General features: G+C 36.0%; 1 protein-coding gene across 23 annotated transcripts in view; it reads left to right on the forward strand.

The window, feature by feature from the left end:
• The window catches only part of LOC127855419 (sodium- and chloride-dependent GABA transporter ine-like), an 80,710-nt gene that overhangs the window by 23,064 nt on the left and 33,374 nt on the right, over window positions 1–24,272 (forward strand). For 22 of the 23 annotated variants that reach the window (XR_008037524.1, XR_008037536.1, XR_008037548.1 and 19 more), the window contains exon 3: window positions 15,130–15,379. The exons of the other annotated variant lie outside the window; for it this stretch is intronic. Coding sequence is in view for 1 of the 22 variants with exons in the window: in XM_052390991.1 (XP_052246951.1) it covers window positions 15,130–15,379 (250 nt within the window). In the remaining 21 variants the exon portion in view is untranslated. The remainder of the gene's footprint in view (window positions 1–15,129; window positions 15,380–24,272) is intronic. 23 annotated transcript variants of the gene reach the window in all.

Here is a 24,272-nt window from a genome sequence, read left to right on the forward strand (position 1 = left end):
ACACTTAACTAATACAATTAATGACACTTTGCACAATGTTTTATCTATTGTTTAGTTACCTAGAAGTTACTTTAATTATTACATGTATTTATAGATATTGTGTTGTCATAATCGCTACAAGTGGGAATGTGAAACTCCTTTATCAAATTAGTGCTTTAACTAAGTAATCACAACGAAGTATAGATGTTCAAGCAGTTTTTTTACCTTCTTTGAGACCTGCCGAATTTTGGCCTGTTCCCCTAAACATTTGCCTTGAGGGTGTGTCGTGCGAAAGAATTCAAGAGTTCAAAGGTCAAAATGGCCATAAATGATAATGGCATAATAATTCTTTAAAATGGCCATAAATTAGGTTCTCTTGTTATGTGAAGACAGCATGCGTAATATTCTGTGTCAATGCAGCATGTTGGGGTATACATCACGTCTGTGACAAAGCTCTAGTTATTTTTGCCGTTTGTTAAGCAACTGCAATGAACATTTGGTTTTCTGAGTCATATGAGAAGCCAGATAAACGGATATTTTGTCAAATAAAAGAAAAAGCTTTTGAACACTCTTGAGGCCACATTATCGCCCAAAATTTGTGACATGCAGAGTTACATATAATTCTGCTTCCTTGAAAAACATGACTACCATGAGGCAGGAAAGTTTTTCTTATCTGGTCATAATAAAACTCACTTAATGTTTCATTAAAAAAAATATGTCATGATAGCTAAACTGAGTTTAATAGGATTGTGGTTTGTTATGAAACATGGCTGTTGGTCTGTTGAAGGGCACAGTTTTATTGTGGAAACTTATGAACACTTTCTGATCAGATCAGTTTGGTTCCTGTGAGTCCAAATTGAGTGCATTATGGTCTTTGCTCCTCTTGTTAGCTCACCTGAGCACTATGTGCTCATGGTGAGCATTTGTATTTGCCTTTTGTCCGTCGTGTGTTGTGCGCCATCAACATTTGCCTTGTTAACACTCTTGAGGCCACATTCATTGTCCAATCTTCATGAAATTTGGTCAGAAGAATGATCTTAATGATATCTTGGATGAGTTTAAATGGTTACGTTTGATTGAAAAACATGGCTGTCAAGGGGCGGGGCATTTTTCCTTATATGGATATAGTAAAACCTTGTTAACACTCTATAGGCCACATTTATTATCCAATCATCATGAAACTTGGTCAGAGTATTCATCCCAATAATATCTTGGACAAGTTTGAAAATGATGCCAGTTGGTTGAAAAGCATTGCCGCATTTTTCCTTATATGGCTATAGTAAAACCTTATTAACACTCTAGAGGCCACATTTACAGAGCTCCAGATAAGGTTTTGTGAAATTCTTAACGTTACTACCAGATTTTCAAAAAGAATTCTGAACTCTGAAATTTTATTCTTAACGTTACTACTAAGTTTTTGAAAAAAATTCTTAACTTTTCTAAATGAACAAAAAATAAATAAGAATGGTTATTTTCATGCAAATAATCAAAATAAACTTCCTAGCAACTTTAATTATTTATACGAGTTCAACAGTGTCTATTCAGTATTATACAATGTTATTATGCCCCCCTTCGAAGAATAGGGGGTATATTGCTTTGCTCATGTCGGTCGGTCGGTCGGTCGGTCTGTCGGTCCGTCCACCAGGTGGTTGTCAGACGATAACTCAAGAACGCTTGGGCCTAGGATCATGAAACTTCATAGGTACATTGATCATGACTCGCAGATGACCCCTATTGATTGTGAGGTCACTAGGTCAAAGGTCAAGGTCACGGTGACCCGAAATAGTAAAATGGTTTTTGAATGATAACTCAAGAACACATATGCCTAGGATCATGAAAATTCATGTGTAGATTGATCATGACTCGAAGATGACCCCTATTGATTTTGAGGCCACTAGGTCAAAGGTCAAGGTCACGGTGACCCGAAATAGTAAAATGTTTTCCGGATGATAACTCAAGAATGCATACGCCTAGGATCATGAAACTTCATGGGTAGATTGATCATGACTTGCAGATGACCCCTATTGATTTTCAGGTCACTAGGTCAAAGGTCAAGGTCACAGTGACCCGAAATAGTAAAATGGTTTTCGGATGATAACTCAAGAATGCATATGCCTAGGATCATGAAACTTCACAGGTAGATTGATCATGACTCGCAGATGACCCCTATTGATTTTGAGGTCACATGGTCAAAGGTCAAGGTGACCCGAAATAGTAAAATGATTTTCGGATGATAACTCAATAACGCTTTTGCCTAGGATCATGACACTTCATAGGTACATTGATCGTTACTCGCAGATGACCCCTATTGATTTTCAGGTCACTAGGTCAAAGGTCAAGGTCACAGTGACAAAAAACGTATTCACACAATGGCTGCCACTACAACGGACAGCCCATATGGGGGGCATGCATGTTTTACAAACAGCCCTTGTTTTTCAAATACCTTCATATGCCCCAACTGTGCTTAAATTGCATGCCTTCAATGAATTTTTACATATTTCACAGTTAAAACGGGTCTCCCCTTCAATCTTTTCAACGATTAGCCACGGGCATTTTCCCTTCCACTCCTTCAATGTTTTATTTTGTATAAGTTTGGACCCGTCGTGTCGCGTTTTGTTTTAGCTTTTCCGACTGTGTTGGCAACTGAACATACAACATCGTATAAGATCTTTTCTGTAATGTCTTTCTTAACATTCAACTTCGGTTCACTTTTTGCGTTAAATATGTTAAAAGTGTGATTTTGCACACTTTGCAGTTTTCTTAGGACGCTCTCTGGGCGCCGCCATTGTTTTTTTGGCAGATAGACTGTACACACCACTTTAATTGGAAAAAAATGCGCTTTGTTAAATAAACCCTATAACCATTCTATATAAGCACCAAAAAGATATTTAAAACGCGAAAAGAACTCAATAAAAATCGATACGAACCAATGTAAAAATAATATTCGTAACTTGATTTTTGTAATTCTTAATGGTACGACAAGATTTTAAAATAAATACGTAACGGACTTGAAAAAAATTGGTAATTACGAAAATACAACCCTTATCTGGAGCTCTGATTTAATTTCTGATCATCATGAAACTTGGTCTGAAGATTTGTCCCAATGATATCTTGGACATGTTTGAACATGATTCTGGTTGCTTGAAAAACATGGCCACCAAGAGGCGGGGCATTTTTCCTTATATGGCTATATATGGCTTTTGTATAACCTTGTTAACACTCTAGAGGCCACATTAAATGTCCGATCTTCAACTTGAAACTTGGTCAGAAGATTTGTCCCAATGATATCTTGGATGAGTTTGAAAATGGTTCCGGTTGGTTGAAAAATATGGCCACCAAGGGGGCAGGTCATTTTTCGTTATATATAAACACTATAGAGGCCACATTTATTGTTCAATCATCATGAAACTTATGAAACTTGGTCAAAAGATTTGTCCCAATGATATCTTGGACAAGTTCGAAAATGATTCCGGTTGCTTGAAATTGAAAAACATGGCCACCAGTGGGCGGGGCATTTTTCCTGATATGGCTTTAGTAAAACCTTGTTTACACTCTAGAGGCCACATTTATTGTCCGATCATCATGAAACTTGGTCAGAAGATTTGTCCCAATTTAATGATATCTTGGATGAGTTGACAAATAGTTCCGGTTGGTTGAAAAACATGGGCACCAGGGGGCAGTGAATTTTTCCTTATATGGCTATTGTAAAACCTTTTTACTCTCTAGAGGCCACATTTATTGTCTGATCTTCATGAAACTTGGTCATAAGAATGGTCCCAATGATTATTTAGACGAGTTAAAAAATTGTTCCAATTGGTTGAAAAACATGGCCACCAGGGGGCGGGGCATTTTTCATTATATGGCTATTGTAAATACTTGTTAACACTCTTTATGTCACATTTATTGTCCAATCTTCATGAAGCTTGATCAGAATGTTTGTTTAAATGATATTTTGGATTTGAAAGAAAATGTATCCAGTCTGTTGAAAAACTTGGCCTACAGGGTGTTCACTATTCATGAAAGTTGTTTAGAATATTTTTTCTTATGACATCTTGGGCTGCACAGAACTGGTCAGTTCCTTTGAATCTCAGGTGAGCAACTTTGGGCCTTTCAGGCCCTCTTGCTTATAGGTACATGTAGATAGTGTGAGTTTGTCAAGTTGTCAACATAATACAAGATGAAGAAAGGGGGCAAAGCAATAAAGGAATCTTTGATGGAATCTTCCAGCTTAGAGCTTTAATGATTTCATTTAATGCTATGTCAACTTAATAATATTTTTATCAATCTAAATGTTTGTTTTGGGTTATTCTATTTCACTTGAGGATAGGGTTAATGCACTTAATTATTTTTAAGGCCGACATAAGATAAAGAATTTTATTTTATATTGTAAGTCCCAGGTTATAGGAAAAAATTTGAAGAGTGAGAATATACTTTTTCTATAGCTACACTTTCCACGTGACATTGTACATGTCTGCATAATTTGCCCATGCTTTATTTAGACAAATCAACTATGCATTAAATCGTTTGAGATGCTAACAACATAATTTTTAGGAATGTACTCAATTTATGATGTGAAAAAAATGTGTACCAAAAATGCATATATGTCTATATATATCGCTATATGTACACATGTCCCGGAAAATCGGCAAATATCCCGAAAAATTGAGCTCAGTGTCCCGGAATTGGTCTGAAAGGAAATCATGTAATAAATTATTATACAAACAAAAACTAAGCATTTTTAGCTCACCTGCACAAAGTGACATGGTGAGCTTATGTGACCGTGTGATGTCTGGCGTCCGTTGTGCGTGTGTGCGTCCGTGTGTGCGTCCGTCAACAATTTGTTTGTGTAGACAGTAGAGGTCGAAGTTTTCATCCAATCTTTATGAAATTTGGTCAGAATGTTTATCTTGATGAAATCTGGGTTGGGATTGTATTTTGGTCATCTGGGGTCAAAAACTAGGTCACTAGGTCAAATGATAGAAAAACCTTGTGTAGACTATTGAGGTCACAGTTTTCATCCAATCTTTATGAAATTTGGTCAGAATGTTTATCTTGATGACTAACTGACTAATGGGATTGTTTACCCTCTGGACTTCGGTTATAAACCATTGCCCGAGCACACTGCTTAACATAAAACTCTGCATAAAAAGGTCGAAAACGGCCATAAAATGGATAGCCCGATTTTACTGGGCTGTACCATTGATATAAATAGAAAACTTTGCAGTGTTGGTGCGGTGCCTTAATAAAAATCTATTGGTTTAAAAATATCTAACCTTTATAAGAAGCGTTAAAAAGACGCAGTACTTTACAATGGATGGGCCTAACGCTGTTAAAAAGCGGCGTTTTAATTGGTTGATGCACTTTTAAAACGATGGCGCTGATTGGCCGTAATTTCTTATTAAGGATTGCAAGTAGGTCAATCCGTTTATAAATAGATTTTTCCCACGGCTGACGTTGTACTTTAACAAAAAGTAAACAATAATAGTATATGCAAAAAATATAAATGAAAGAAAAGGATGAATTAATCCAAAAGAACTTGGAGTTGTTTTATAGTTATAGATTACTATGTTTATGTTATGTTACTGTACTTATTATTAATTATTATCATTAATATGATGTTGTTATTGTATGTTATTGTTTGTTTTGTTTTTTAAGGAGGAGAGAGAGAAAGAATAGCCCAATTTTTATAAGTAAAGATGGTGAAAACACACATACTGTTGTATGTGGCATCATCATTACCAGACCCACTGTTCAGTATATACTGCAATGGGTTTGTTGGAGTCTTTAGACTTTGTGATCTGTGTTTTAAATGTTAGAATCCAAATAGGATTATTTTAATATAACTCTTATAGAAAAAGGGATACACGGATGTGTAATATGTTTGAGTAACAAAATAATAATACTTGAGGGTTTTCCAGATCACAAAGTGGTTGAACATTGCCACAATATATTTACATACATAGTCAAGTACCATTTTTATGTGTATATTTAAAGTTTAAACTAAATGCCATACAACAAGATCTAATCGTTGGAGAGATATGTTTATATCTATGAACATTAATTAATAGGGATGCCAGAGCTTGATTTAACAGCTCTCAAATGTAAAGTGAAGTTGCAATTATTTGAAAAGGAAAGGAAAAAAGACAATATATGATAACACATAGGGAGTATAACTCTCAATTATATATTAATGTTGCAATTGAGTATTGAGTTGTTAAAAAAGTAATGAGTACAAGTTTATGTATGTGGCTCAATGTTAAACACTTGCAGACAGGGAATATAGCGATAATGCTCCAACATAAGACCCTGTCTGTATGGAACTTAAGGAGGATTGGGCTATGGAGAAGAGAGGTCCCCCCAGAGCGGCATTAGAACAATATTTAAAAGTGGGTTTAGTAAAAAAACCTTATATTTTAAGGGCAATAACTTACGTGTCTCCAAACGGTCACCTTTATAGGGCCACATAAAAATTAAAGGTAAGACAATGTGCTTTACAGTTAAAAATGAGACTAAAACAGCTAAATTTGTACAAAAGGTACATTATTTACAATATGTACAGAACTATATGCATTTATATATTTAAAATACATGTTGCCACCCTGGAGGGTTGAAAGAAGGAGAGATTTTTGGAAGTGTAGGCCGATGTGAGTGGGGGAAAAGAAGAGCCAGCAGAGGTGGTGTCACTCAGTTGTACTAAGGGAGGTAATTTTGGTGATGGAGTCTACAATGGTTGTTTCCCCTGGACCAGAGGGAGTGCACGGTAAATGAAAAATAGTTTGTATACTATTGAAGGAAAATTGATAATGGTAAGATGTCAAATGGTAAAAAGACCAAATATTACCTAGATGCATTAAAATAAACCCAAAAAGCTCTAATCCAACCAATATTATTAATATATTGGTGATAACAATGGAGGAAATAATACTAAAGTACCTTGTATGGTATGCAAAATGACAAACAGAAAAACCGAGGCAATTTGCTATATAAAATAGCAATTTGATATAAAAATAATGATATTTGCTATAAATGTAGCAATTTTAACATGAATTAATGCAATACAGAGTAAAATGGTTGCTATGGTGTAGGAATAGCAATATTGAGATAAAAATTAAGGCAATTTGCTATATAAAATAGCAGTTTTTCACAAATTAAGGCAATTGCTACACAAAATAGCAGTTATAACAATATTTAATGTACTCCAAGGTACAAAATTAGCAGTTTCAACAAAGTCGACAATACTTTGTCCTGGATAGAGCTAAATAGGTGTTTATCATGGTATAAGGCCCTGCACCGTGCACTCCAGTCCGACATGGTTCTTCGAGTTTGAAGGGGAAAGGGTGGGGTGTCAAAGAGGAAGAGAGGGGGTGCAATGCAGCCAACAATCCCAGGTTACTGGACAGCCTTGTCCTTTCTTGTAGTAAGAAATGACATAAAATATGATTATATCAAAAAACTGAAAAATGTAAATGGTGGACTAACGTCATACTCTCATAAAAAAATGTATTTAAATAAAGAAGACCAGGTCAATGCCATTGGCCTGATTTAGAAAGGGCGGGGTAGAACAATAAACCCATTAAAAGCTAAAATAAAGGTTGTGTAAAAGCGACACAAATCCAACACAATTATTAGATTACATCAGGTTTGTTCAAAGATTACACATTTTAAAAGGAAACAGTCACAAGACTGAATAATTAGGTGGGTGTTGGCTGCTCTCTTGATGAAATCTGGGTTTGGGATTATATTTGGGTCATCTGGGGTCAAAAACTAGGTCACTAGGTCAAATGATAGAAAAACCTTGTGTAGACAATAGAGGTCACAGTTTGTATCCAATTTTTATGAAATTTGGTCAGAATGTTTATCTTGATGAAATCTGGGTTGGGATTGTATTTGGGTCATCTGGGGGAAAGACTAGGTCACTAGGTCAAATTATAGAAAAACCTTGTGTAGACAGTAGAGGTCATAGTTTTCATCCAAACTTAATGCAATTTGGCCAGAATGTTAATCGTGATGAAACCTGGGTTGGGATTGTATTTGGATCATCTGGGGTCAAAAACTAGGTCACTAGGTCAAATCATAGTAAAACCTTGTGTAGACAATAGAGGTCATAGTTTTCATCTGATCTTAATGAAATATGGTCAAAATGTTTTTAGCAACCCCAGCAGATCTTATCAGTGGAAGATCTAAGAAAATCAGCTAATCTGCATAGTTGTTCCATTACAAGTAATTTTTATAAAATATCTTAAATAAAATCAAAATAATATAAATGCAGATTGAAAGAAAAAGCAATTCTCTTTAATATGATATAAATTTTAATAATATTTAGTTTATATTCGCTGCTTAACAATCTATATTGGATTCAAGTACAACGTCTGTGTCCCATTCCCTTTGTTTACTGTATTTTCGAGGACCTGCGCTGACACCCGGTTGTTTACAACACATTTGCGACCTGACATTTGAATATTAATGATGTTGATATATTTATGTTCACCAATGGAAAACGTTTCTGATGATATTCGCAAAATTGTGCTATGTTAATTCTACGCGACGAAAAGTAGTCCAAAAGTCTATGAAAGTTTCATCAAAATATAAATTTTTTTTTTTTATTTCACATAGAAAATCACAAAATATAAGCTCTGATCTTTCTTTTGGTACCAGAATTATAAATCGGAAACGATATTTAGTACGTCGCTTTTATCATTAAAAAGTGTTTGGGAATTTTCAACTAGGCCAGAGGTCGAAATAGCGGTGCCATATTGGAAAATTTGATTAAGCTGATAGCGTGATCGATTACCGTGATTTCTTCAACAATTACTTTATATTAACCAAAAAAACGATAGCAATCAAATGGTAAGCTATTTTTATGCCCCCCTTTGAAGAAGAGGGGGTATATTGCTTTGCTCATGTCGGTCTGTCGGTCCGTCCACCAGGTGGTTTACGGATGATAATTCAAGAACGCTTGGGCCTAGGATCATGAAACTTCATAGGTACATTGATCATGACTCGCAGATGACCCCTATTGATTTTGAGGTCACTAGGTCAAAGGTCAAGGTCACGGTGACCCGAAATAGTAAAATGGTTTCCGGATGATAACTCAAGAACGCTTAGGCCTAGGATCATGAAACTTGATAGGTAGATTGATCATGACTCGCAGATGACCCCTATTGATTTTCAGGTCACTAGGTCAAAGGTCAAGGTCACAGTGACCCAAAATAGTAAAATGGTTTCTGGATGATAACTCAAGAACGCTTAGGCCTAGGATCATGAAACTTAATAGGTAGATTGATCATGACTCGCAGATGACCCCTATTGATTTTCAGGTCACTAGGTCAAAGGTCAAGGTCACAGTGACCCGAAATAGTAAAATGGTTTTCAGATGATAACTCAAGAACGCTTAAGCCTAGGATCATTAAACTTCGTAGGTAGATTGATAATGGCTGGCAGATGACCCCTATTGATTTTCAGGTCACTAGGTCAAAGGTTAAGGTCACGGTGACCAGAAATAGTAAAATGGTTTCTGGATGATAACTCAAGAACGCTCATGCCTAGGATCATGAAACTTAAAAGGTACATTGATCATGACTGGCAGATGACCCCTATTGATTTTCAGGTCACTAGGTCAAAGGTCAAGGTCACAGTGACCTGAAATAGTAAAATGGTTTTGGATGATACCTCAAGAATGCTTAGTCCTAGGATCATAAAACTTCATAGGTACATTGATCATGACTGGCAGATGACCCCTATTGATTTTCAGGTCACTAGGTCAAAGGTCATGGTCACAGTGACTCGAAATAGTAAAATGGTTTCCAGATGATAACCCAAGAATGCTTAGGCCTAGGATCATGAAACTTCATAGGTACATTGATCATGACTAGCAGATGACCCCCATTGATTTTCAGGTCACTAGGTCAAAGTTCAAGGACACAGTGACTCGAAATAGTAAAATGGTTTCCGGATGATAACTCAAGAATGCTTAGACCTAGGATCATGAAACTTCATAAGTACATTGATCATGACTAGCAGATGACCCCCTATTGATTTTCAGGTCACTAGGTCAAAGGTCAAGGTCACAGTGACTTGAAATAGTAAAATGGTTTCCGGATGATAACTCAAGAATGCTTACGCCTAGGATAATGAAACTTCATAGGTACATTGATAATGACTGGCAGATGACCCGTATTGATTTTCAGGTCACTAGGTCAAAGGTCAAGGTCACAGTGACTCGAAATAGTAAAATGGTTTCCGGATGATAACTCAAGAATGCTTACGCCTAGGATCATGAAACTTAATAGGTACATTGATCAAGACTGGCAGATGACCCCTATCAATTTTCAGGTCACTAGGTCAAAGGTCAAGGTCACAGTGACTCGAAACATTAAAATGGTTTCCTGATAACTCAAGAATAATAAGGCCTAGGATAATGAAACTTCATAGGTACATTGATCATGACTGGCAGATGACCCCTATTGATTTTCAGGTCACTAGGTCAAAGGTCAAGGTCACAGTGACAAAAAACGTATTCACACAATGGCTGCCACTACAACTGACAGCCCATATGGGGGGCATGCATGTTTTACAAACAGCCCTTGTTAACAGATCGTTCTATTTTATATTTATATGACATTAAACATTGAAAAACTAAAACTATATTTATTTTAGCACAATTTCATTGTTCTTTTCAGGATCAGCTGAGGATATTACTCAATGGTCGAGTTCCCCGGATCATTCTGTGAACAGCAGAACATAACCAAGTGTGATCTACAGAATGAGAACATTAGCAAATTAAAACCTGCTTTTGCACTTTCAAATGGACTTGTAACAACTACATTGAATGTTTAGTTTTTATATTATTGACATGTTCTGTTGTTTTGTTATATTTTGTAATGTCTTTATTTGACCTAAAAAAGTCGAAAATAATAAAAAAAAAATTGTGATATTTATATGTCATTATTTTCATTATAGTTAATACTATGCAAAAACTAAGTAAAGAAATGAAAAGAGCATGAAAAAATACATAAACTTGCCAAATTTGAACTCTATCTTCTTTAGAACAAAAATTATGACAATTTCTCTGTAATTAAATAAGGCGACGGTGCCGCAATTTAATGCATTAACTATGTAGTAATAAGTACCAACATTTTCCAATAAATCGACAAAATTTCCATGACAAAAATTTTATAACTTCTCTTCCGGTGGGGATATTTTAACAATTCAAACACTGTTTTGGAAAGCTTTTTGAGATATCTATCTAGCTAAATTAATAAAACTAATGTATGGCAAATTTTAAAATTTAACAACTTGGGTTGCTATAATTTATCTTGATAATATCTGATTTTGGATCGTATATTGATCGTCTGGGGTCAAAAATGAGGTCACCGGGCCAATGCTAGTAAAACCTTGTGTAGATGAAAGAGGACGTCTTAATGAAATTTTTTCAGAATGTATTAATTGATGAATTCTGGCTTGGGATTTATATGGGTCTGATGGAATTTAAGTTGATGTAGCAAGGTTAGTCAGGTGAGCGATTCAGGGCCATCATGGCCCTCTTGTATAGTTCTTTTAATAATTTGATTTAATTACAGTAATATTATTAAGTATATTTGATAACAGCCAGGGACTACCCTAGGCCTTAAAAAATAGGGAGAAGTGACTTCTCCTTTTTTCTGAAACAGGGAGAAGTTTGGAAAATCAGGTAGAAGTTTGGAAAATCAGGGAGAAGTTTGCAGGCTTCCTGAAAAGGCCGGACCGCCGGTCTTGTCCGGCAAAATTCTTCACGGTCCAGCAAAGTTTCTAATATCGCCGGTCCTTATGACAGGCCAAAATAAAACTATGACTAAATACCTAAAAGTCTGATACTTGCCAAAAGAACGAAAACATCCCATAAGAATATCTCTTTTCGTGAATTTCGAACCTTTTTGTCATTAAGAACACTAACTCTAACACTAGTTCTTAAGAGTGCTCTCCCTTTGTTTTTTTTTCGAAAAGGTCAATTTCATCGGTGACATATTACCATATATCCAATTCCAATTACGAAGGTTGTAACAAAAAACTACACATGAAGGAAAAAGACAGACAGTAAATGTACAGATGCCCCATTAACATAGTCAGCTTCTGTGGTCATCGAATCAAAACTAAGTATTGTCAAGTCTGTGCCTGAGAATGCAACCATGCAGCAGCCTCATTATACCATGGACAATGACATTGCAAAACTGTGTGATGAAGACTCTGATTGTGATTTTGATGACTTTCAGGATGAATGTTATTTTGTTTTGAGTCTGACTAGAATTTAAAGCTGTTGTCCATCATACACTAATCGCTAGAATACGCAAGTGTTTTGTTTTACTTTATCGAGTGTACTTATACACAGGCTGCACATTGCAATAAATATGAGTTAAACTTTACTTAATTCTTCAGTTATAAACTTGTGCTGTTCGGTCAGGTGAATTTTCGTCCGGACAGGCTAACTTTTCCATCAGCCTGTCCGGTTGACAGGCACTTTTTGGGACTTTTCAGGAAGCCTGAGTTTGTGTTAACAATATCAAAAACAAAACATGTTCATTTCACAACTTTTATTATTTATATCATTATACTATGTTTATTTGCAAAAACAATAAATTTTCACTAAAATCTACTTCATCATAACACATTTAAGTCATTTAACACATTTAATGTACTGGTAGCACCTTTTCATCACATATTTATCGTCATTATCATCATCCCTATGACTGCTTTTGTAACAAAACACAATCTTAATGCATGGAACATCTAGTATATCTATTACTGTTTATCCGAATACTATACATGTCCGAAATATGTACACTTAAGAATGCCTTACCTGTTTAACTTTAATAATCCAAATTTTCCTTGTTGTTATCTGGTTAAACAAACCTTATCAAATGTTTGTTAAATCCAGTTAATGCTGTCTCCATTATTGAATCACCATTACTTGTAATTTGAATCGTCAGCTTTGAATTGAACGCGGGTAGAATGTTATATACAATACGACCGCCATTTGCAATGTCCGAGGTCATGACGTAGCAATTTAATTTTACTCGGATAATTTATATCTAATAGAGGAAATGTGTTTCTCAATGTTTATGTGTAGTATTATGACTTTTTAGTATAAAAAATGAACTGTGATTCCAGTTTTTGTAAGAAGGGTGTTACTCGTAATTATCGGTGGATTAACAAACTGACAAAACTAGCTGGACTTTATAGTGGATCTACGTAATTAATAGACCTTTGATCAATTTTGTTTTTCTTGAATTATTTTTGCCATTTTTCTTTAACCGTGCCGTCTGCCAAAAACCTGCAATTATCGGATGGTCAATCAATAATCACGTTATCATTAGACAACTTGCGGCACACGCGAAGAAACACGAGTGTGTTGTTATAACAACCAATAATATTAAGGGACTGCTTTGTCACGGTCAATTAACGATCTGTGCGGGGGGGGGGGGGGGGGGTAAATTGTGTAACGTTAGATAAACAACAAACAATAAACTTGCGAATCGCCTGCGGGCAGTAACATGCCTTAGCAAAAATAATTGGGCAGCTTGATTTTCGCTTTTTCGGTCTTGTTTACTAAAAAAATCGGGCGACTTAATCTTCGCTTTTCTGGGCTCGTAGGGCGAGATCACGGGCGTTAGAGCGAAATTATCGCTCTAGTGGCCCGTAGGGTAGTCCCTGACAGCAAATTGAACAAGTTTAAATTTAATAACTGGACATTTAACAAGAAGCTTATATATGTCACAGATGAGTGGTTTCTATGGTGTACGAACTGGTCCAAAACTATTCTAAACTGTCCGTAACGGTTTGTAAACCGTCCCGGACGGTTTACTAAACTGTATCGGACAGTTTCATAATTTGGCGTAAATTATAGTACGGCATAGGTTTTGAAGATGAGTCAATAAAAAAAAGTATTTCTTTTACTTATTCAGAACATTTTCAATCTCGGGCTTTTTTTGTGGTATTTTTGTCAATTGCTTACTTGAAAAAGTATTATTCAGTCTATTAAACCTGTTCGGTTTAAAAGCTGCTTCCTTCTATGTATCAAAAAATGCACTTTAAAAGATGAAATTCGTTACCTATGTCAGAAATACTTTGCGGGCATATACATTTATTTCAAGTACTTTAAATATTCATTTTTAACTCTGATGTGTTTGGCAGCAATGATTGATTGAATATTATGAAATTCATGTTTTGTCCGAGAAAAATAGCGTCGCTCCAGATGACAACGATATTACATTACGCTCGTAAAACTTCCAAAGTAAAGCATTATTGTAACCCTACTCCAGCAATAATACTGTATCGGACAGTTTTAACCGTCCCGAATGGTTTATGCGCACGAACGGTCCAAAACTTTCATAAACCGTCTGTCCGGGACGGTTTACAAACCATCCGGAACGGTTTATAAACCGTCCGGGACGGTTTAGAATAGTTTTGGACCAGTTCGTACACCATAGCTTTCTGGTGATCTAAAAAAACAAAAAATGAAATATATTAATATAATAGCAATTAATTTGTGATGAATTTTTAGTTTTTTAATTTTTGAGAAATCTCATTATCAAAAGAATCTTCCATTCACTTTTTACTAGGCAATGTACATTCTTAACTTTTCATTTTGACGATTGAAACAGAAAAACTATGTCACATTTATTAAGCACTAATCAGTGCAAAACCTTTAATTATTGCCTTTAATCACACACATTTTGCTAAACACAAATTTTGTTGATCAATATTACTGTCAATCTAACATTCCTTAATCTGCTTCGTATAGCATGACAAACACTTCACCTATATCAAAAAAGTTGTTATATTACATGGTTGTCAGTCAGCAAGCTTCAATGTGTTCAGCAGTATCGCTTACATCATGGAGATCTATTGCATAACAACTGCCGTAAAGCGGCTGGTAAACGGGTTCTTCTGTCATATTAAGGCAATATTTAATAAAAAAATGTGGATAAAAAAAACAACAACTCCATTTGTGAAAATTTGTCGCCATAATTTTTTATTTTATTGCCATTTGCAACAATGGCCATCAACAGTGGGAACCCTAAACATATATTATGGTACAGGCGTAGGCATATTATTGAGGTTATCTATTGCCAATTGTGCACATTATAGTTGGGGTCATTTTTCTGTTATTTGCAGGTGCTGGCCTTGCCACTGTGGTGATATCGTTTTTGTTTACAACATACTACAACGTGATAATAACCTGGGCGTTCTACTACCTGTTCAGCTCGCTACAGGCCGTCCTACCATGGTCAGACTGCAGCAATGATTGGAACACGGACACCTGTTTTGATGGCAGCAACAAGACTGTGGTTGACTTGACAACCAATATCACCATGGTGGTTGCCAGGTCAAACAATAGCATATCACCAACAGAAGATTTCTTTGAGTAAGTTGTAGTTTTGTCTTAAAAATCATTTTATTGTCCCCTACCGGTTTCACCGGATGGGACTTATGGTTTGCCCTCTGTCTGTCTGTCAGTCACACTTTTCTGGATCCTGCGATAACTTAAAAAGGTTCATAATATTTTTTCATGAAACTTGAAACATGGATAGATGGCAATATGGACATTATGCACGTCATTTCATTTTGTTCCTACTTGAAAAATTCTGGTTGCTATGGCAACAAATAGACTAGAAATACTGCTGAAAATGGGGTTTTTCTGGATCCTACGATAACTGACAATGGTGGAGCCGGTAGGGGACTATATTGCTTGGCAATAGTCTTTTTAAAAAAGTATTTCATTATTCAACCAGTGAAGTGCTATTATGGGGCCCCTTTTTTCCCTAATCTGAAGTATGCATTTTTAGGCATTTTGAAAACTGTTTATAACAAATTAGTAAACTAACAAAAATAGGTGTATTAGATAGAATTGCTTGAAATAACATTTTTTACATATTTTCAGATGTTCCAAACTCCCTTATAGACTAATTGCAGCTCATTTTTCAGCGTAGCTGTATTAAGCCAGCTTTTCACCTTACCTGACCTTTGTAAGTGTCCAATAAAATTCAAATAAAATTTCCCGCGGCTAGGTACGAATGAATACACTTCATTTATTCCATTGGCTGATTTGAGTATACCACCAGAACATTGGAAACATATCCGTGTCTTTTGTTTTACTGCATGAAACAATTTTATCTCTAATGAAAAGGCTTAATAGATAGAACAGTTTTACACTCAATTCTCGACATCAATACAGTTTGTGCGTGCACCTTTTATTTTCAGAGGATTGCCAGGGCAAAAGCGTTTATACTTAAAGGCTATGTTCTCATATTAAGTACTTACTTCCATGTTCCTGTCAACATGTTAACATTAAAGTATAAAGAGCAGTGGAAGCAAGGCCTCACTTTAAAGCATTGCATTTCAACCCGCGAGATATTGGGTCAATTCGCGGCCAGTGTGTGAATGTCAGAGTTTATATACAGGTCATCACTGGAGTTCGCAGCCAGCAAAATAATCGTTATATAATAAAGACGCTATCCGTGAACTAGGTGACCTGGAATTTTCTTTAGACCAGAAATATGTTTAATGAAGATATTCAGCAATATAATTATGGTATGTCAATAATAGATTCTTAATGTGTTTTCAAAAATACAATGATAAAAATTATTTTTGATTAATTTAACAATAATTATTCCACCATATTGACTAATGTATTAAGCATGAGCACGATGATTCTCGATACTGTTAATAATCTAATCAAATAGCAATGCCCGACAAACCACTAAAACAGGTTTGTTCGAAGAACGCGCCTATAAATACAGATACTTTCATGTATGTAGATGTACTTACAACTCGCGTGTGGCCGGTTGACTCATATGTTTTTATTTCACTTCCATTCTTCTTTTGGTTTTCTGTTTTGTATCTATAGGTTTATGACCAGCAATATGTAATAATGTAAAATAAGCCGCGAAAACTCCGCGTAACATCCCGTACTGCGTGTGATGCAGCTAAGAACTGCACAGAAAAAGATATTTGCTATCCTTGATCTCATTCATTGAACTATCAACGCCGTTTATCTTTTTAGCTCACCTGATTGCCCAGGTGAGCTTTTCTGACTGTTCTTTTCCGTCGTATGTCCGTCCGTCCGTAAACATTTGCTCGTAAACACTCTAGAGGCCACATTTCTTGTCCCATCTTCATGAAACTTGGTCAAAAGCTTTGCACGAATAAAATCTTGGCCGAGTTCCAAACTGGGTTGTGCCGGGTCAAAAACTAGGTCACTAGGTAAAAAAAAAGAAAAACCTTGTAAACACTGTAGAAGTCACATTTTATGTTCAATCCTCATGTAACTTTGTCAAAATGTTTGTCTTAATGATATCTTGATTGAGTTCAAAAGTGGTTCCTGTGTGTTGAAAAACATGGCTGCCAGTGGGCGGGGCAGTTTTCCTTATTTGGCTATAGAGAAAACTTGTAAACACTCTAGAAGTCACAATTTTTGCCCAATCATCATGAAAGTTGGTCAAAACATTGGTTTTATTGATATCTCTATCTCTATATTATGTATATAGTGAAAACATGGGAACACTCTAGAAGTCACATTTTTGGTCCAATGTTGATGAAATTTGGTCAGAACTTGTGTTTTTTGGATATGACAGTTGAGTTCGAAAATGGTTCGGATCGGTAAAAAAGCATGACGCCTGGCGGGGGGGGGTCATTTCCCTTATATTTATATAGTAATAACAGCTTTTGAACACTATATAGTTTGTCATGTCAAGGGAATTAACTGCAAATGAAAAATTATGTTGAATTGACAGAGTTGTCTCCCTTTTTAAATTTTTTGTTTTAAGCACAAGAAGATTAAGTGGAATTAATTATAAATGATAGTTTTACATTCTGAAAGATAGCAAACTTTTGAATATGTTTTTTATTGTTTGATGATTCTGTACAATATGGCATTCTTTTGTCAAACAATTAAAGCGAGACTAAACGCTTTTTATATGTGTTAAATTGTAATATATTGATAAATACATGTTACAATAACACAAAATAGGCAAGATATTGAAGACGAATTTCATAAAATGCAGCAATGACAAATGAGTGCCCCGAGCTGATGGTGACGAAGATATTTCGTACATATTTTCCTACAATAACCGAAGAATTCGTCTTTTTATTAGGATCGGAGTTAGTGTTCGTGTGTCGAATGAATAGACATCGCTGCAGGAATTTAAAAACAACCATTAAACTAAATTAAGATTCACATCGTACATGCATGATATACATTCTGGTGAATTCTACTGTACAGACATTTTCGATTTCAGAATTAAATATCTCGCTTATTTCGCATTTTTCGACACATGTTCTTCTTAAGTTATATTTTAAATTATATTGAAATGTATGACCTTGTTAACACTCTAGAGGTGACATTTATTTTCCGATCATCATGAAACTTGGTCTGAAGATTTGTCCCAATGATATCTTGGATGACTTCGAAAATGGTTTTTGTTGCTTTAAAAACATGGCCACTAGGGGCGGGGAATTTTTCCTTATATGGCTATATATGGCTTTAGTAAAACCTTGTTAACACTCTAGAGGCCACATTTTTTGTCCAATCTTCATGAAATTTGGTCAGAAGATTGGTCTCAATAATATCTTGGATGTGTTTGAAAATAATTATGTTTGCTTGAAAAACATGGCTTCCAATGGGGCGAGGCATTTTTCCTTATACGGCTATAGTAAAATCTTGTTAACACTCTAGTTTTATTTAATTCATTTGCCCAATCTTCATGAAATTTGGTCAGAACATTTGTGTCCTGTGTAGTAAAGTTTGGTTTTATCATGTCAGTATTATGTACCATAAACTGTTTTATTTAATTTTTCATAACACAGAATTTTCATAATAAACAACTGTTTTAGTCATTATTACTTATGGTAAGCCTATCAACTAAGAGAAAGCTGAAATGAAGACAACATGTACACAATTTTGCAGTATCTATCTCCATTGTTTAATAACATGGCTGCCGGGGGGGGGGGCAGTTTTCTTATATTTATATAGTAAAAAAAGCTTGTGAACACTCTAGAAGTCACATTATTTGCCCAATCATCATGAAACTTGGTGAAAAGATTGGTTTTAAATATATCTCAGATGAGTTCTCAAATGGTCCCGATCGGTAAAAAAACATGGCCGCCAGGGGGGTGGGGCAGTTTTCCTTATGTGACTAGAGAGAAACCTTGTGATCGAACACTATAGCAGTCACATTTTTTGCCTAATTATCGTGAGACTTAGTCAATACATTGGTTTTATTGATTTCTCGGACAATTTGAAAAATGGCTCAGATCGATAGCACACTTTTTAGCCCACAGGATTGCTCAGGTAAGGTTTTAGGATTGGTCTTTGTCCGCCATCCGTCTGTCCACATTTGGTTTGTAAACACTCTAGCATTCACATTTCTCAAGCATTCTTTATCAAAGTTGCTGAAAGATCTCAGTCAAGTTTGATAATGAGCAAAATCACATAATAAATGCCATAATTGTTGCCCTTAGATTGTCCAAATTTTCATTATATTATTCAAAATCCTTGTAAACACTCTAGAGGTCACAATTTTGTTTCAGATTTTATGATTCTTGGTCATATTTATTTTTGTAAGCAAAGTTTGATGTTTGGTTAGGGGGGTCAACTCAAAATATATGTAACCAGGTCAAATCTTACAAAAATAAAAACACTCCATGCGCCAGAGTTTTGGTTCAATAATGATGAAACTTGACCAGGATGTTTGTCTGGACAATATCTAGGTAAAGTTTGACATTTGGTAAAGATTGAATGAACTGACTCCTCTCAGGTGAACAAACGAGGGCCATCTTGGCCCTCTTGTTATTATTTTAAATGCATCCAATTCCCATCAGTCAAACAAAGTCCCTCATTCCAACAGAACCTCAGTTTTGCAAATAATTGAGTTGACAACTACAGAAGGATTTATTGAACAGCATTCAACACTGGTTGTCTTGGGAACATGTTGCTTGTGACATGAACATCAATTCAAAACTCCGCATTGAATATAATAATCATGAATGGTGTGCCATGTTTCAAAACGTAACCTGTCTATGTCTATTTTTAGGAAGCTCATTGTCATCAAGACATAATTGTGTTTTTTAGCTCACCTGATTGCTCAAATGAACATTTATGATTGATCTTTGTCCGTCGTCTGTCCGTCTGTCGGTCCGTCGTTCGTCCACATTTGATTGTTAACACTCTAGAGGCCACATTTCTTGTCCGATCTACATGAAACTTGGTCAGAAGATTCGTCCCAATGATCCCTGGATCTAGTTCAAAACTGGGTCATGCTGGGTCAAAAACTAGGTCCCTAGGTCAAAAAAAGAAAAACCTTGTAAACACTGTAGAAGTCACATTTCATGCCCAATCTTCATGTAACTTTGTCAAAATGTTTGTCTTAGTGATATGTTGGTTGAATTCAAAAGTGGTTCTGGTCCGTTGAAAAACATGGCCGCCAATGGGCGGGGCAGTTTTCCTTATTTGGCTTAGAGAAACCTTGTAAACACTCTAGAGGCCACATTTCTTGTCCGATCTTCATGAAACTTGGTCAGAAGATTTGTCCCAATGATACCTCGATCGAGTTCAAAACTGGGTCATGCTTGATAAAAAACTAGATAAAAAAAAACAAAAAAAAACTTGTAAACACTGTAGAAGTCACATTTTATGCCCAATCTTCATGTTACTTTGTCAAAATGTTTGCCTTAATGATATTTTGGTTGAGTTCAAAATAGGTTCCGGTCAGTTGAAAAACATGGCCACCAGTGGGGGGGGGGGGCAGTTTTCCTTATTTGGCTTTAGAGAAACCTTGTAAACAATCTAGAAGTCACAATTTTTGCCCAATCATCATGAACATTGGTCAAAACATTGGTTTTCTTGATATCTCGGACGCGTTCGAAAATGGTCCAGATCGGTGAAAAAATATGGCCGCCAGTGGGCGGGGCATTTTTCTCTATATGTATATAGTGAAAACATGTGAACACTCTTGAAGTCACATTTTTGGCCCAATTTTCATGAAATTTGGTCAAAATGTTTGCTTTAATGATATGTTGGTTGAGTTCAAAAGTGGTTCCAGTCTGTTAAAAAACATGGCTGCCAGTGGGCGGGGCAGTTTTCCTTATTTGGCTATAGAGAAACCTTGTTAACACTCACGAGGTCACAATTTTTGCCCAATCATCATGAAAGTTGGTCAAAACATTGGTTTTTATCTCACCTGTCACGAAGTAACATGGTGAGCTTATGTGACCGTGTGATGTCTGGTGTCCGTTGTGTGTGCGTGCGTGTGTGCGTGCGTCCGTCCGTCAACAATTTGTTTGTGTAGACAGTAAAGGTCACAGTTTTCATCCAATCTTTATGAAATTTGGTCAGAATGTATATCCTGATGAAATCTGGGTTGGGATTGAATTTGGGTCTTCTGGGGTCAAAAACTAAGTCACTAGGTCAAAAACTAGGTCACATAATAGGTCAAATAATAGAAAAACCTTGTGTAGACAATAGAGGTCGCAGTTTACATCCAATCTTTATGAAATTTGGTCAGAATGTTTATCTTGATGAAATCTGGGTTGGGATTGTATTCGGGTCATCTTGGGTCAAAAACTAAGTCACTAGGTCAAATAATTGAAAAATCATCAACAATTTGTTTGTGTAGACAGTAGAGGTCACAGTTTTCATCCAATGTTTATGAAATTTGGTCAGAATGTTTATCTTGATGAAATCTGGGTTGGGATTGTATTTGGGTCATCTGGGGTCAAAAACTAGGTCACTAGGTCAAAAACTAGGTCACTAGGTGAAATAATAGAAAAACCTTGTATACACAATAGAGGTCGCAGTTTTCATCCAATCTTTATGAAATTTGGTCAAAATGTTTATCTTGATGAAATCTGGGTTGGGATTGTATTTGGGTCATCTTGGGTCAAAAACTAGGTCACTAAGTCAAATAATAGAAAAACCATGTGTAGACTATAGAGGTCACAGTTTTCATCCAATCTTCATGAAATTTGGTCAGAATGTTTGTCTTGATGAAATCTGGGTTGGGATTGTATTTGGGTCACCTGGGGTCAAAAACAAGGTCAATAGGTCAAATATTAGAAAAACCTTGTTTAGACAATAGAGGTCACAGTTTTCATCCAATCTTTATGAAATTTGGTCAGAATGTTCATCTTGATGAAATCTGGGTTGGGATTGTATTTGGTTAGTCAGGTGAGCGATTCAGGGCCATCATGGCCCTCTTGTGTTGATATCTCGGACGAGATTGAAAATGGTCCAGATTGGTAAAAAAACATGGACGCCAGTGGGCGGGGCATTTTCCTCTATATGTATAAAGTTCAAACACGTGAACACTCTAGAAGTCACATTTTTGGCCCAATTTTCATGAAATTTGGTCAAAACATATGTTTCCTTGATATGAGAGTAGAGTTCTGGTCAGGTAATTACATGGCTGCCGGGGGTGGGGGGGGGGGGTAGTTTTCCTTATTTGGCTATAGAGAAACCTTGTAAACACTCTAGAAGTCACAATTTTTGCCCAATCATCATGAAAGTTGGTCAAAATATTGGTTTTATTGATTTCTTGGACGAGTTCAAAAATGGTCCAGATTGGTGAAAAAACATAGTCGCCAGTGGGCGGGGCATTTTTCTCTATATGTATATTGTGAAAACATGTGAGCACCCTAGAAGTCACATTTTTGGCCCAATTTTCATAAAATTTGGTCAGAACATTTGTTTCCGTGATTTGAGAGTTGAGTTCGAAAATGGTTCCGGTCAGTTGAAAAACATGGTTGCCAGGGGGACGGGGCTGTTTTCCTTATATTTATATAGTAAAAAGGCTTGTAAAGAATCATGAATTAAGGTCATGTAACATGCGAGGCAACTAAATATTGCATTTAAGTTTACAGTAGTTACTCCCCTTTGACTATTAATGTTTTCATAATAATACAGTGTAGTTGTGTGTATCATTTATGTGTTAATTGTTATTAGAGAAATTTAATGTGTTTTTTAGCTCACCTGATTGCTCAGGTGAGCTTTTGTGACCAGTCTTTGTCCGTCGTCTGTCCGTCTGTCCGTCGTCCTCCACATTTGTTCGTAAACACTCTAGAGGCCACATTTATTGTCCGATCTTCATGAAACTTGGTCAGAAGCTTCCAATGAAATCTCGGTCGAGTTCGAAAATTGGTCGTGCCGGGTCAAAAACTAGGTCACTAGGTCAAAAAAAGGAAAAAACTTGTAAGCACTGTAGAAGTCACACTTCATGCGCAATCTTCATGTAACTTTGTCAAAATGTTTGTCTTAATGATGTGTTGGTTGAGTTTAACAGTGGTTCCGGTCTGTTGAAAAACATGGCCGCCAGTAGGCGGGGCAGTTTTCCTTATTTGGCTATAGAGAAACCTTGTTAACACTCTAGAAGTCACAATTTTTGCCCAATCATCATGAAAGTTGGTCAAAACATTGGTTTTATTGATATCTCGGACGAGTTTGAAAATGGTACAGATTGGTGAAAAAACATGGCCGCCAGTGAGCGGGGCATTTTTCTCTATATTTACATACTGAAAACATGTGAACACTCTAGAATTCACATTTTTTGCCCAATTTTCATGAAATTTGGTCAGAACATTTGTTTCCTTGATATGAGAGTTGAGTTCGAAAATGGTTTCGGTCAGTTGAATAACATGGCTGCCAAGGGGATGGTGGCGCATTTTCCCTATATTTATATAGTAAAAAAAGCTTGTGATCACTCTAGAAGTCACATTTTTTGCCCACTCATCATGAAACTTGGTGAAAACATTGGTTTTATTTATATCTCATATGATTTGGAAAATGGTCCTGATCGGTCTCAAAACATGGCCGCAAGGGATGGGGGGCATTTTTCCTTATAGGACTCAAGAGAAAACTTGTGAACACTCTAGAAGTCACATTTTTGGCCCAATTTTCATGATATTTGGTCAGAACATTTGTTTCCTTGATATGAGAGTTGAGTTTGAAAATGGTTCCGGTCAGTTGAATAACATGGCTGCCGGGGGGGGGGGCAGTTTTCTCACATTTATATAGTTAAAAAAGCTTGTGAACACTCTAGAAGTCACATTTTTTGCCCAATCATCATGAAACTTGGTGAAAAGATTGGTTTTATATAAATCACGTAATTAATGCCATAATTATTGCGTTTAGATTGTTCAAATTTTCATTATATTATACAAAATCCTTGTAAACACTCTAGAGGTCACATTTTTGTTTCAGATTTTAAGAATTTTGGTCATAATATTTATTTTTGTAAGCAAAGTTTGATGTTTGGTAAGGGGGGTCA

This window comes from Dreissena polymorpha, chromosome 1 (genome assembly GCF_020536995.1).
Source record: "Dreissena polymorpha isolate Duluth1 chromosome 1, UMN_Dpol_1.0, whole genome shotgun sequence".
Taxonomy (NCBI): domain Eukaryota; kingdom Metazoa; phylum Mollusca; class Bivalvia; order Myida; family Dreissenidae; genus Dreissena; species Dreissena polymorpha.